This window comes from Acipenser ruthenus, chromosome 13 (assembly GCF_902713425.1).
Source record: "Acipenser ruthenus chromosome 13, fAciRut3.2 maternal haplotype, whole genome shotgun sequence".
Taxonomy (NCBI): Eukaryota; Metazoa; Chordata; class Actinopteri; order Acipenseriformes; family Acipenseridae; genus Acipenser; species Acipenser ruthenus.
The window spans coordinates 11,650,795-11,666,295 of record NC_081201.1 but is presented as its reverse complement, the minus strand read 5'-3'; the positions used below and the strand labels follow the sequence as shown (position 1 = coordinate 11,666,295).

At 41.9% G+C, this 15,501-nt stretch overlaps 1 protein-coding gene across 1 annotated transcript; it reads right to left on the bottom strand.

The window, feature by feature from the left end:
- Nucleotides 1-1,951: 1,951 nt before the first annotated feature.
- On the bottom strand, nucleotides 1,952-15,266 carry LOC117417689 (tumor necrosis factor receptor superfamily member 13B-like). Its single transcript, XM_034029880.3, has 5 exons — nucleotides 15,203-15,266; nucleotides 10,104-10,237; nucleotides 9,009-9,125; nucleotides 7,739-7,993; nucleotides 1,952-2,409 (listed from the first exon to the last, which is right to left on the bottom strand). The coding sequence occupies exons 2-5, from the start codon at nucleotides 10,213-10,215 to the stop codon at nucleotides 1,952-1,954; spliced, it is 942 nt and encodes a 313-aa protein (XP_033885771.2). The 5' UTR covers nucleotides 10,216-10,237; nucleotides 15,203-15,266.
- Between the last annotated feature and the right edge of the window lie 235 nt (nucleotides 15,267-15,501).

The window sequence follows — 15,501 nt, the reverse complement described above, 5'->3', positions numbered from 1 at the left end:
CAAAGTCATTGTGTTTATCTTGCTCTTAATTGTATTATTACTTGCACTGTGATTCTTGAAATGTGTTTGTTTACGACTGTAAGTCGCCCTGGATAAGGGCGTCTGCCGAGAAACAAATAATAGCAAACCAGCTTAAAAAGGAGACAGAACTTGTGGTATTATACTGCCATCCAGAGGTTACGATTGGAATTAACCATTGACTTGAGTTAAGCAGGGTAGACTATATGAGGTTATTACGATTAAAAAACCTTGTCTATGTAGAACAACATTTGCTTATTCCTTTAGATTTGAATAATAAATATTCTAGACATGTTAGGACAGTTAGTCATGTATATAAATAAGTTAACGCAGTATTTAGATGTCATGATTCGGCGCGTTTAATTCGTCTCCACCAGTTGTGAAAGCGCAGCAACAGGAAACCAGAAGACTGCAGTACTGAGGCACAGAGCACGCAGAGCCTGATGAAGCTGCCTGATCACCATGACAACTTACCACTCCCCGCAGTCAGTCAATGAGGGCATTGCCGTGGTAACCATGGTCTGAAAGGCGCCGGTGGAAAGGTTGCAGTACGGCACTATCGTTGGAGCATGTTGTGACCAGTCAAACCACGAGCCGCCACTGGTTGAAATTGAGTTTGTAATGGGCAGGATACGTCTTTTAAAAGGTTGAACGTAGCTGATGGAGGTCCAGGGCAGGATCTTCTTATGGGACGGTAATTGTGCTGGCTCTGTGGGACCGGGGGGAGGGGCGTCTGATTGCAGGCGAGGAGTAAATAGAGATTCCGCAGACAAAGCTTCGTGGTGGATTTAATAGAGCTAAAAAGGAAGGCAATTGCTGACAACGGGAATGTCGATGTCTTGTCGAAGGAGCTTGAAAGTTTAGCAGAGAACCAGTCTTTCTGACAAAGTTGCAGACAAGTTGAGTAATGAAGCTGCGCTTTGGACGGCGCTGTTGCTGAGGTGGAGACTGGATGGAACAGGAAAGACTAACGTTGGAGCTCCTGGAGCCGAAAAGAGAAGCTGACTGAAAAGAAGCATCACCTGAGCAGGTAGGAAAATGATTGATGATATCCTGGCAGCGCTGTGCAGAGAAATGACCTGCAGTGAGCGAGGCAACGAAGTTTAGATATTTAGCGGTGGAGCACGAAAAGACGGCGTCTGAGAGTTTGTTACGAAAACGAAACACTAGACAGAAAGGGTGCAGGTGATCAGGGCTTAAATAGAAAATAGATACTAATTGACAGAGAATTAGAAAATTAGAAGATTAGAACCCCCGCTCCACGCCCCCTGAACCACGCAAGCTAACATTTAACGAAAAACGTTTCTTTTTAAAATGTGACATTTCAAAATCTAACATGAAATACTGTACTACTATTATTTTTTAATAAAATATCTAAATCATGTTCTCTCTCTCTCTCTCTCTCTTTATATATATATATATATATATATATATATATATATATATATATATATATATATATATATAATTTAAATGGTCAGAATCCTAAAATTCTAGGTGATGCAAAACTTTTGTCCATAGCTGTACACGGTGTCCACAAAATCATTACAGTTAATCCTAACTAATATGTATTGCGTCATGTATCACTTCGTAGATCTCACATTTTCCTTTATGAAGAAGCTGACGACTTAATTCCTTCATGCGAATTGTCAAAGTTGACTGGAAGTGCAGCATTGAAAGGAGCATATGACACATTTTCTTCACTAACAGCTTCAAACAAATAACTATTAAAAAAATCACATATAAACATGTAAGATATAAGAAACGAGGGCTACACATGTCAGGTAAGATTTACTGGAATTATTTTGTTGGTATGTTCTAAGCTCACAGTAAAACTGGGAAGACTCAAAGTTTTAAAAACCCTGAGATGTGCCCAAGTGTTATCATATTAAACCCCCTTTAGTGCAATGTTTAGCTGTTGCTTTCTTATGTGCTAAGTGGTAGGTTGTGTCGGGGAACAAATAATATTAAGTGTTCTGTCGCTGCGATACATGGATGAAGCCGTGGTGGCTGCTGCCTGCTGGTAGAGTCCGGTGTGTCTGTGTGTCTGTGGTGCTGTCTCCATCGCTGCCAGTCCGGTGTGTCTGTGTGTCTGCGGTGCTGTCTCCATCGCTGCCAGTCCGGTGTGTCTGTGTGCCTGCGGTGCTGTCTCCATCGCTGCCAGTCCGGTGTGTCTGGGGGTCTGAGGTGCTGTCTCCATCGCTGCCAGTCCGGTGTGTCTGGGGGTCTGAGGTGCTGTCTCCATCGCTGCCAGTCCGGTGTGTCTGGGGATCTGAGGTGCTGTCTCCGTTGCTGCTAGCTCAGGAAAGCAGTAGCTGCAGGTCCCCACAGTCTCGGGGGTTCCTCTTCCACTCAGACTCCCTTGCAGACTGCCGGATTCCATTAAACAAGCTGTGCACAGGAGAAAGATCTGCATTGAGCATTTACATGCCAAAAGTGAAGCATCAGGTTTGGCCTTATGCTTACTTTAACTTCCTTGGGAGAATTCACCCTTCAGCTGACCAAGGAAGCATGGCTGGCAAACAGAGATTTGTCTACCATTGTGTAGTACCAGATATCAGATATAGCTATAAAACAAATCCACAATTAAGATTTAAGTAATTATTTTGTGCAGTTTCGAAAGAAGCATGTGTTATACAAAACTTCGATTAATGCATTAGCTAGAAGCAGGGGTGAAATTCTGGGACTTATTTGATCTGCTTTTCATTCAACGCGCATGTATTCCATCCACTCTTACTCAGCCCACTAGTTCTGTTGGAAAGCAGTCTCAATTGCAGCAACTAATATCATTCAAATATTCTCGAAATGAACCAATGGATGACTGTGGCAATGTGCCCCGTCCCTGTGTGCATTTGTGTGTTGCGTGCGTGTGTAAATGTTGGTGTATAGTCATTGGTACACGGGATATAAACGGGTCTGTGTTTCACGTGTATTTAAAAAGTGTAGATTTGTATTTAGGCACGAGGAGAGCACAAATCACTTCACGTGCTGGTTAAATGTAATATGTGAGCATGGGGTTGCACAGAATTAATTCACGTGCTGGGATTCAAGTGAATAATTAATTAGTAATTGAATCCCAGCACAACAGTATATATAGATGCACGTTTCTTTCAGTCGGGGTTAGGTGTTCGGTGAGTGGAGAACGGGATTGGAGACGGAGGTAAAGATAATAATAATAATAATAATAATAATAATAATAATAATAATAATAATAATAATAATAGGTAAATCTGCTCACCGTGTTTTGTCTGTGTAGTCCGTTTTGTTTGTCTTTTTATTTTGGCGTGTAGTGCCGTGTCCCGTGTTTTTGTGTTTAAAACCTTTTATTTTCTGTTCTGTTTATTAAATGCTGAGCGAAAGCATTCGCTCAGCTTCACCAAACCACACATCTCTGTCTGTTTATTTCCTGCTCCTGGTCTGACGCCACCCACTCCGGCCGTCTTTGTGACACGTGGTGTCAGAGTGGGATTTACAGCGCCGCCAGGACTCAGGCCAGAGCAGGAACCGCATATTTGGATTAAAAAAAAAAAGAGGAAATATGGCAGAAGACGCCATCAAACTGCGGGACTAGATCCGGGAAAATGCTGGGCTGGAGGCCCAGTCGATACCAGTAGCCGTCCGGTTCCTGCGGTTGATGGACAGTGAGCGATGGGAGGCGTATGCAAGGGAACACACCGTAAGCACCTGGGAGGAAGGTGTGGAGTTGGTCCTCAGCTACCTGGAGGGAGTTATAACTACAACAGCCCAGGTAGCAGGTCCACCAGCAGAGGAAGAATGCCTGCTGTCCCCGTCTCCACCAGCAGAGGAAGAATGCCTGCTGGTTTTGCCTCCACAGCCCAAGCGGGAGGAGCCAGAGCGTCCACAGCCCGAGCGGGAGGAGCCTGAGCGTCCACAGCCCGAGCGGGAGGAGCCTGAGCGTCCACAGCCCAAGCGGGAGGAGCCTGAGCGTCCACAGCCCAAGCGGGAGGAGCCCGAACGTCCTACGCCTGAGTGGGAGGAGCCCGAACGTCCACAGCCCAAGAGGGGGGAGTCGGTGCGTCCACAGCCCAAAAGGGAGGAGTCGGTGCGTCCACAGCCCAAAAGGGAGGAGTCGGTGCGTCCACAGCCCGAAGAGAGGGAAGTCGGGGCTTCCACAGCCCTAGGACCCAAGCTGCCAGCAGAGGGAGAATACCTGTTGGTTCACCTGCTGCTGCCATCCCGAGAGCTAAAGGGGGAGGAGCCATCGCTGCCGTCCCAAGAGCCAGAAGGGGAGGAGTTACAGGCGCAACCCCCTGAATTTTTCTGGGGGGGAGAAGGGCAGGATGCTGGTGTCCCCCAGCAGCCTCTATTTATGCTGCTGAAGGGAGCACGGCGCACACCAGCCCAGCCGCCACAGCAGAGGGAGCCAGCACCGCCACAGCCTCCCTCTGAGTGGCCAGCATCAGCCCCATGGCCTCTGCCTCCACCGCAAGGAGCAGAGCAGCAGGAGCTGCCTCTGCCTCCGCCACCTCCACCGCAAGGAGCAGAGCAGCAGGAGCTGCCTCTGCCTCCACCACCGCCAGGAGCAGAGGAGCAGGAGCTGCCTCTGCCTCCGCCACCACCACCGCAAGGAGCAGAGCAGCAGGAGCTGCCTCTGCCTCCGCCACCTCCACCGCTTCCTCCACTAGGAGCAGAGGAGCAGGAGCTGCCTCTGCCTCCAACACCGCAAGGAGCAGAGCAGCAGGAGCTGCCTCTGCCACTAGGAGCAGAGGAGCAGGAGCTGCCTCTGCCTCCGCCACTGCCAGAAGCAGAACAGCAGGAGCTGTCTCTGCTTCCCGTACCTCCACCACAGGGAGTACGGTGGTCGGAGCCCCAGAAAGGGGAGCTGTCGGCCACGAAGAAGGGGGAGGAGGTCTGGAGACCACCAACCCAAGCAGCAGTTTCGCTGCCGGAGATCGTGGGGGAGGTCAGGAGACCTGCTCCCACTGCAGCTTCTTTGCTGCTGGAAGTACTGTGGTCGGAGCCCCACCAAAGGGAGCTACCGGCTACAAAGACAGGGGGAGAGGTCAAGAGACCACTTTCCCCAGCAGCAGTTTCGCTGCAGGAATGGACCAGCATGCTGTCAGCCGTGCCACTACCGGCAGGGGTGCTGACAGCATGGCCAGCCATGGGCCCACTGAAGCCTCCCTTCCCAGCCCGAGACTTTGTCCTGGACTGCTGGATTTTTAAGGGGGGAGGTGGCCGTTGAGGCCACGTGTGCTGCGCACAAGGGGGGGTATATGTGGCAATGTGCCCCGTCCCTGTGTGCATTTGTGTGTTGCGTGCGTGTGTAAATGTTGGTGTATAGTCATTGGTACACGGGATATAAACGGGTCTGTGTTTCACGTGTATTTAAAAAGTGTAGATTTGTATTTAGGCACGAGGAGAGCACAAATCACTTCACGTGCTGGTTAAATGTAATATGTGAGCACGGGGTTGCACAGAATTAATTCACGTGCTGGGATTCAAGTGAATAATTAATTAGTAATTGAATCCCAGCACAACAGTATATATAGATGCACGTTTCTTTCAGTCGGGGTTAGGTGTTCAGTGAGTGGAGAACGGGATTGGAGACGGAGGTAAAGATAATAATAATAATAATAATAATAATAATAATAATAGGTAAATCTGCTCACCGTGTTTTGTCTGTGTAGTCCGTTTTGTTTGTCTTTTTATTTTGGCGTGTAGTGCCGTGTCCCGTGTTTTTGTGTTTAAAACCTTTTATTTTCTGTTCTGTTTATTAAATGCTGAGCGAAAGCATTCGCTCAGCTTCACCAAACCACACATCTCTGTCTGTTTATTTCCTGCTTCTGGTCTGACGCCACCCACTCCGGCCGTCTTTGTGACAATGACCTATTGACATTAGTTTTTAGCAAGATTGTGAGAAGTTTTTGACAGCTTTGATGCCAGTCATTATTAAACCAATCAGGCAGTTTCATTCAGTAGATATCACCTATACACATTTCAAAATTTAAAGGGAGGGTTCATGCTAGTTGGCATTTTCTATCTATGAACTTTAATCGTTGAACACCCTGTATATCTGTCTGTGGCTAATCACCGGTGTAACGTCAGAAAATGCATCCCTCAGTCATCTGGGCACGCGCAATGCCTGTTTCAGTAGTCCCCGCCTCACTCTTTTGTCTCGCCTTCTTATTTTTAGCATTTTCGATTTTCACAGGGCTCCAGTATTTCTGTTTTGGCTCGTGCTGTTTTCACCTGCGTCCATCACACACCTGTTTCTACTGCCTGCGATTAAGGATTGCTACTGATTCAATGAAGGTGGTCACACGCAGCGGCAGAGGAAAACGACACTCAAGCAGCACCGCAGAGCGACGCGGAGGAGATTAAATATTTTCAACTTCTGCCGTGCCGCGCCATGATGTAAACTACCAGCAGCCAATCAGGGGAAAGTGGGAGGTTCCTTTACAAAGAAGAAATAACTAAATAAATAAATAAATAAATAAGTAAATAAATTTAAAAAATGGGGGGAAAAGCTTGTGGTTCTGATTTCAGATTTTCCAGAGTTGTATAATACAACATTAAGTAGGTTTGCTTTCATCAAACCGGAGCTCCTGTATCAGCCGATGATATTCGCCGTACCTTTTTCTTTTCTTGAGGATGTCAAGGACCCACAGCGGTCTTAATTTTTTTTTCTTTCTCCTGTAGAGCAGGGCAATCGCAATTCTCTTTTTTAGTTTGCTGTTCATTGTTCAGGTATTGTGTTGTCAGATGCACAGTACCACTGATTGTTGCTGCTTTTACAGTCCCCCCCCCCCCAAAGTCTGATATGATGGGATGGCAGTAGCTGCATTTTTTAATCATGTGTATACAATAATGCTCAATAATATAAAAGTATAATGATGCCTTAAACTCACACTCTCTTTGCCTATACCCAGCAAACCAGACAAAACTCACAAAGAAAGAAAGAAAATATCTCCATTTTTAAAAGCAACATGTTTTTTATTTTATTTTAAACAACACAATTACCTGATATTTGGGGTAATTGTGGGGTGTGGGGGGTTAAAACGAGGTTTTATAAAAAAAATATATATATATACTGTATATAATGTTTACTCATTCCTCAAATATTTTTTTGTTTACTAAGCTTTGTGTATTTTGTATAAAAAGAGTTTTCCCTTCCCGCTGGCATTTAATGTTTGTTGCTTGGCATCCAAAAGTCACTGTACATGTAGCCATGACGTAACAACAGACCGCCCATTGACTTTCCCCAGCCGCGTTCGGTGTGAACAGTGGTCTGCGGCTATTGCAGAGCGACGCACAAGGAGGCGGCATAAATGCCCCTTTACTTGTGTAAATCAGGTTTGTGGCAAGCACTGAACCCGGAACAGCACTGCACTATTTGTCACTCTTTAAACTGTATCACCCACCACGAGCACTACAGCACGCACCCAGGACTGGTGACCGTGGTTGTATATTGTGGGAGAGATACTGTGTTTATTGTTTAGGGCTGCAATCCCTGTTACTGTTCTCCGTGTTTTACGCATCGTTGTTTATAACTGGAGTTTATTATTATTTGGTCACCAGACCTGGATTATAAACAAAAATAAAACAACCATTTTCCATACCGGATTACAAATCTCTGTCTATTTATTCCTGCACTGCATCACCTCTGCACCTGTTCATAATCAGCAACCACTTTGCCACACCGTCACACTAAATTTGAGGGAGAAAATAATGGGGTAAAATAATTGAGAGTAGTTACCTTTGGAAGAGGCAGGGGTGTGCCGAGTGGCCTCCTTCCTGTGGCACGCCTCCCCCCTCCTCTTCCTCAGCATCACGAGCAGAGCCATGAACAGGGTGAAGAGGAGGACACTGAGGCAGACACCGAGCAGGGAGTAGATGAGGGCTGCATGGTAGTGCTCCAGCACAGGCCTCACCGCCCTCCCTGGCTGCAGCTCCAGTGCTCTCCTTGTGGGGGGCCACACTGACGGAGCTCCTGCTGCTGCAGCTGTGCTTGCTGGAGAATGCAGGGAACATGTAGAAGAATTAAAGGGATACCTTACACCATCGATACAGTTTCATAACGTTTAAAGAATAGCATTAAACGTTTTCCTGGTACCGTTTTATGTTTGCAATCATTCTGAGTGACTCTTAATTACTCAAATACGGTGTGTTCTTACTTTTGTTGTTGTGTGTGATAACATTAACGATTTTTATACTCAATGCATTATTTAGCTAAGAGCAATAGATGGCGCCAGTATCTATGAATGAACAGAAGTCTATATTACAGCGTAGCAGAAGAATAAATCATCATTGATTTTGCTTACATAACTGCTGTGCTTATTCCTAATGACTTTACCAGTCACTACCTCTGTGTTAAGGTGCTTTCACGGTTTCTTTATACAGTAAGCAACAATGCCGTATAGTGATATGCAGCTCAATCTAGTTTTTGTTTTGCTGTCAATACACTGCTGTGCACTAGATGGTGCTGGCGCACACTAAAATAAAGACACTTAGACTGATCTAGCCTGCAGTACAAATAAATGTATGTATGCAGGATCTAGATCAATACATGGATTCAATATCTTTTTGGTTTTTGTGAATTGACTGCGTCACATTCATGCACACCAGATCAATGTAAAATTAAGAATAAGCTTGTACTGTATTTTTCATATTGAAGTTGGCAGTGATTCATTTCATTAACTTGGAAGAATTAGAAAGTGAACTTAGAGCTGCAACCAAGTTGAAGAGTATCAGTGTTTGAGTTATTATTCAAATTTCACATCCAATAGAACACTAAGCTTGGTTGGGCGTGGCTAGTGAGTCACATACAGGGCCGGTTCAAGGCTCCCGTGAGCCCCTCCCCCTGCAGCAAAAATAAAAGGATTTCAAAGACATTTTTCAGACAGTGACAAAATCCTCTATATGTGATTAATATGCACAGCTGAATTGAAAGTGTTTGCTTTTATTTTAGCGGCCACACGCTCCACAGATCTTGTTTAGTTGTGTTTCAGAGGCCGATGCTGACTCACCCTGACAGGCAGCTCCACACTGCACTGGGTGCTGCCCACACACTTCTGCGCAGTTGATGCACTTCCTCAGTAGCGTGTCATAGTAACTGCCAGCTGTGTTTGTGCACCTCAGAGCCTCTGAAAAGAGAAGCGAGAGTAGAAACAATACAGAGGGGCAGCGGGGTGGCAGCTTGCGGCTTCTTTATTTAACCACTCTCTGGAGGCTGATCTGACACAGCAGCGTGGACTGTGTGTACTCCGTCTGTTCAAAGGAAATGGGGCTGACTGTGGTTCATGTACTGCACTGAGAGCGCATAGACACATCTTACATCAACAGCCTCTATGATAAATAAAGAGATGTAAAACATCTGTTTTCAGGACTGTCAGGTTTTTAACTTCTAAGAGTTATATTTATTATTATTTTAAGTGTTTGCTTTTTGTTGTGCATGGAGTAGAAATAATGAATTTCAAAGTAATTGTAGATGACAAAATAATTCCAAGAACTGTTTTTCCATTAGCTACATACAGGAAGTCTCAAAATGTGCAGTTGTAAAAGCAACACATACTATAGCAAACACGTATATCTCCTTTTAAAATATCGGGTACTACACTGGGTTAAAGAAAGTTCTATTTCTAGCCTTATTCTCAGGTAATCTTTTGCCCTGGTACATCCCCTCAAATGTCATATTTTTTTCCCCCAGTGTTTTGACATTTGAGGATAAATGCCTTGTAGGCTAGATCATCTGACGTGTCTTTACGTATATGAGTAAGCGACAGCACCCTCTAGGGGAGAGCAGTGTAATGCAGGGAAACAAAAGGAAACTTGTGCTCCCAGATCACTAGTTGGCACTGGCTCTTAAAAAGACATGTTGGCTGATCTAACCAACATTCCAAGTACGTGTGGCAGGCAGCTAGAACTGAAGGGCAGCTCCTGAACGCAGGGGAACATATAAACAAAGAAGCATGGTGTTTTTAAACCTTTGGGAGGTAATAATAATTGTTATTTATTATTATTATCTCTTTCTAGAAGTTTTTTAAAAGAAACACAGTTTAATACAGGGGGTGTTGAGAAGCTCTTTATACATTCGGTTAATTTCAGACAAAAGGCAAACCTACCACAAAATGGTGCACATTTAGCTTTTACAATGCGCTGGTGACACATATCTTTACATGAAATGCATGTTCGTACGAGGCTGTCCCAGTATTCACTGTCCTGGCAGGATTCCATATTGCTTCAAGGATTTCCAAGTCTGCAGAACAATCACGATTTAAAAGAGATGCATTAGGAGGCTATGTACAATATAGCCGCTCATAATGATACAAATAGCTGATTTACAAAGAGGTCTCCCTTGTAAGAGCTTACAAGGGTTTCCCAGCACTTATCCAGTACTGCATTAACCATACTATACCAAGCTTTAGCACACTTCTCTGGGCTATACAGTGCCACAGTTTAGATCATTAAAATATTAAGAACATAAGAAAAGGTTGGGAACGAGAAGAGGCCGTTCGGCCCATCAAGGCTCGTCCTGGGATCAGCTTAGTTGCCCTTCTCTGTACCTTCTCAAGTGCAATTATGTTTTTATTTTTATTTTGTAGTGACCAAAACTGTACACAGTATTCTAGGTGGGGTCTAACTAGGGCATTGTATAATCTTAGCATAAACTCTCTGGACTTGTATTCCACACTTTTTGCAATATAACAACATTATATTTTTCTTTTCAATTGCCTTACCACTTTGGTGAGACAAAATAGTTGAAGGACCCAAGTTTCTACCTCCTATAAGCACGAGCAACATTATTACAGGTCCCCCTTTTCTTGTGCTGAAGATTTTGGTATTTTGAATTATTTTACCTAATGAAGGCTTTGAAATTGGTTACTTCAATATTCATTTGTATTATTGTATGTCTTTATATCCTTTCCACACATTTTCTTGCTTATTTTTTTATTTTTTTTATTTTGCATGATGCTGTGTACAAACTTTACTGAAATGTATGCTAACATACTTTTTTCCACTGTAAGCAAAGTTACCTCACTAATGCAATAACAGCTTTTCAGAATGTCAAAAATGACTGACGTTTACAACTGGAAAATGCTCAGCTAAAAGGCTTAGAAAGTAAAAACTACCTCTAAAGTTGCAAGTTCGTAAAAAAAATAAAATAAATAATAATAATAATAATTTGTTTGGTTGGAGTGGAAAAAGAAAAAATAAATGTTCTTTTTTTTTTTTTTTTACTTATACAACCTCTTTTTAAAGTTAATACTATTTTTTCAATACAATTCAATAAAAAAAAAGACTCTTACTGTGCTCCAATGCACACAAACTCAAATCGAATGGAAAAATAGAAGCCTGTAGGTTTATGGTTTTGTGTTGTTCGCTGCGCCTGCGGTGTACATAAGTTCAATTAAATCAACCTAATTACATTTTTTAAAACGGTAAAAACTGAAATAAAAAAATAATAAAACAGATTTTTAGTGCCCTAACTGTTATTTATGAGCCTGGTTTTACTTTTTAACTCCCTGTTAATGTGTGATGTTAAAGCTGAAAATCATGTTAGAAATCACATTCAAAATGACTTTGGTTAAGTGTTCAATATTATTGCAAATGTTATCCCTTTACAAGAGATTACTGATGACTTTAGAATAAATAAATAAATAAATAAATAAAAATAGATATTGCACTTTCTGTGAAAAAAAGTTTTAAACAGCTTACAGTTATTTAAACAGTTGTAGCAACACGTGGGGACGTGGAACGCTATATTTTTCTGAACCCTGCTACTTACTCTTTTACCAAAACAGAAACCATGTATGAATACCTTTTATAAAGGTTTACCACAGTAACTAACCCATGCTTTTCCCAGGCTTTTCCCAGGCTTCCACTCTGCATTCACCATAGTGTACACTGGGATCACATGTTTTTGAATATGCTTTATCATACCTCTCTGTGCTTTACAATGTTTACCTACAGTGTGCTTTACCAGGTTTTCACTTTGCTTTATTACACTTTGGTGTGCTTTTACTATTGTAAACTTTTATAAGAGTAGGTTGTCTTGAGATAGATTCTGTAAAGAATGCATTGCAATTCGCTGAGCCTTTCTGAAGATATATTCTGCATAGGCATGGATGCACCATGACCTTCATGCACCATCTGTAACTTCATAAAGAAATGTCTGTGCTAAGTTTCATCACAACTCATTCCTAAATCTTTTTATTGAAACATTCCAGTGCCTATATAGGTATATAAAGGATATCAATGACAGATTTTGAGGGGTCTAATACATGTGCACACTGCTGTATCTACCCTGTTGTTCATAGACAGTGCTGCAACAAGGTTTAGGGATTTCACCTTAAACAGTATAATTGATTTATTTCTAGGATTTTATTTCATGTTGCCCTTCTCTGATAATACTGTCCTTCTCCCTGTGCACTACTGTATAAGAAGCAGGTGGTCTTTTCAGTTTGAAAAGGATGCGTGTTGGGCTTCCTGCTGAGTCATACTATCCTCCAAGATGGGTTCAGCTCTCCAGCAGCTCAGCATGAAATCTCAATAGCTACATTATTGCAGGAAGTCATTCCAGACCCATCTGCTGAGCCCAGTTGATTGCTGTTTTCCGCTCCCAACAGTAGGTTTAAAACATTATAGTTCATATTACCTTCCATGATTTCAATCTAGATTATTGTACAGTGTGGCTAAGGTAATTAATTTGTTATGAATATCAATATACTGTACATTTTCAATGACTTAAATCATACAGTAACCCAATATTCCAAGCTCACAACTGATTTACACTCATCACTTAAAATAACATCATAAGATGAGATGGTCTCCATGTCTGTACATTTCTGTATTGAAATGTTCTGAATAAAAGTACGGTAGCACAATAGAGACTTTGTACAGCTTTCTTATGTTTTAAATTATTACAATTTGTTTTACATATACGGTCTAGTAGACTCTACAGCGATGGTCAAAAGTTGTGCATCACCCTATAGCAGCGTTCTTCAATTGGCAGCCCATGGGCCAAAGGCCTGTGGGAGCCTTCCGTCTGGCCTGTCGGATATTAGCTGCAGTGCTGCCTACGGCGTTTTTTCTTTAATAATTTTATTAAAAGAAATAATTTACCAACTTGAATAAAACTGAGTGAACTTTATTTCTGGAAAACTTTTTTGTTCTGTGACATTGAAAGAGACATGTGGTTACAAAGTTGTATAATTTCTTACAACGAACGATGACTCAAAATAGTGGTCAGGAGCAATCTCATCAGAGTAGAGTGGCAACAGAAGGAGGTTTATTGGCGGAAGTATTTGGCCTTCTCTCTCATGGCTGACAGACAGTCCTTTTCACTGAAGGAAATGTTCCTTCAAACCAAATATATTCCCGTGCCCATCCACATTCCCAAACTTGTCAGGATATCGCTGGCTTTCTGTTTCTGAAAGTATAATGGGAGCACTATGCAGTTCACAGAAGCTGTAGAGTCGACCTGTGACTGTCTCTGTGTCTATGTGTGTGAGCCCTCCACTACGGCTCTTTTGCTCTAGATGTGAACCACTGAAGTCTGTTAATGGTCTTGGAAAGACTATGAGGACACACGGTTGATTTGGTAGAAGATACAGTCTAAATGTATTGAGCTCAATAATACGGATTTAATCTGGAAACAAAAAAAAAAAAAACATTTTAATTTCTTTGCTGTCAACCTTTTAGTTTTAGTAAACCAGTCTGGAGATTTAGATTTTTGTTGAGTTTGTCTCTTAGGCATCAACTGGTACTCAAATAGGCTGAATGAAAACCTAAAATAAATCCTATTAGTTACCATTTATATGCTATACCTTACCATATGACAACAGTATATAAGATGATCATTAAATGTTATTCATCTGTTACTAAAAACAGTTTAAAGTTTCTTGTTGTGTTTCAAAAGAATATTTACAAACACTATAACAAAAACAATCAGGATTCAGGATAGTTTGAGGTTTGACCTCACAAGACAAGCCACACAGCACCAATGGATAAAACAGTCACCTTGCAAAAACCAAATGGACACTATAGTACAATAACATATTATAATGCAATTGTCAAATATGATGTTTCTATTCATAATGAATCAACCATTGATTATTTTGAATTGAAAAATAATGTGCAGAGTTTCCATGCAAGCTCAGTGGTGTTTGGAGGGATGCTTCTGAATCCCTTTAATACCACCAACCCAATTCACATGGAGGATGTTGAAAGGATTTCAGATGGGTAGCTTGAATCTGCATATAATAAACAGGGCGAATGTATTTTCACCAGTACAGAGGATCCTAAGTTTGCAGAACCTCCATGAATTGCATCTATTATTACTAAATTATATCGTACACCCATTACTCCATTATTTAATTAACTCTTATTTTTTCAAATTCAAAAAGCAAAACACCTCAAGGGTCCTTTAGAGGGCTTAAAGATACGACTTAGTTGTTTGGATCTAGTTTTGTAAAATGAACAGGTTTTCCCTCTTTCAAAAAATAAGAGTTATTTAAAGACTGAAGTAAACACTTTGAAAATATGGCCTAATATATTTTACCTGAAATATATTGTAGCTGAAGAGTTCGCCATATAAGTTTTAATTTTGCTACTTTATGGAGCAAAGCACTACATATGAAATATTCAGAATACCACGTTGTTCTTTAAACTTTGAAAATGGCTGGCATTCAATTGGAACCTACTGAGCAAAGGTAAACTAACAACACAGAATGTAAGTTTTAGGCTCCACCATTTCAAACATCCTATTCATGCTAGCAGACTTTAATAACTTGTTATTAGAGGCTTGTTACTTCTATCTCTAGTTTCACAGATTGGCACTAATCACCTTAAGCATTAGAGTTTCAAATTCAAATTGCAGTATTCAAGAAAAACGTTACCCACCACCATACTCTAATAAAACGTTAATTTATTCCATAAAGATCAAAACTAGACATTACTCCTCAAGACTTCTCTTTATTGAGCTTGAAATGGTCTGACAATCTCAAAAGAAAGGGCCCTTAAAATCGAGCACAAAGACTGTACAATGTGATCACTAAATGTAAGTAAATGCAAAGATCCTGTTCCTCTCCAGTAGTTTTTCATGCTGCTCAACGCTATACACAAGCATTGTTTGCCAACAAAAGAGTCCTTTCTGAAACATGTTAAAATGTGTTTGCCGCTGGCAACTGGAAAGTGAAAAGTATAGCTCAGCAGGACTTACCTTTAAGAAGCTAACAGCCAGTGAGGTGTATCTGCTCTCCTCGAAGCAGCCAACATTGTACAGCAGCTCTATTAGTACTGTGTGGATTTGAGTATGGCCATGTTAATTCATTTCCTGGGGTTTCCCCTTCACTCTAAGTTTGATCTCCTGTGCACCAGCAAAGCCCACAGTACTGCATTCTATAACCGCTCCAGCCTCTGGTCTCTCTAGCATGTCCTAGCTTATAAAGGTTTGGACCTCACTAAGCTGTATAATTGTATTTTTATTGTATAAATAAGAAATATATAAAGCATACTGTA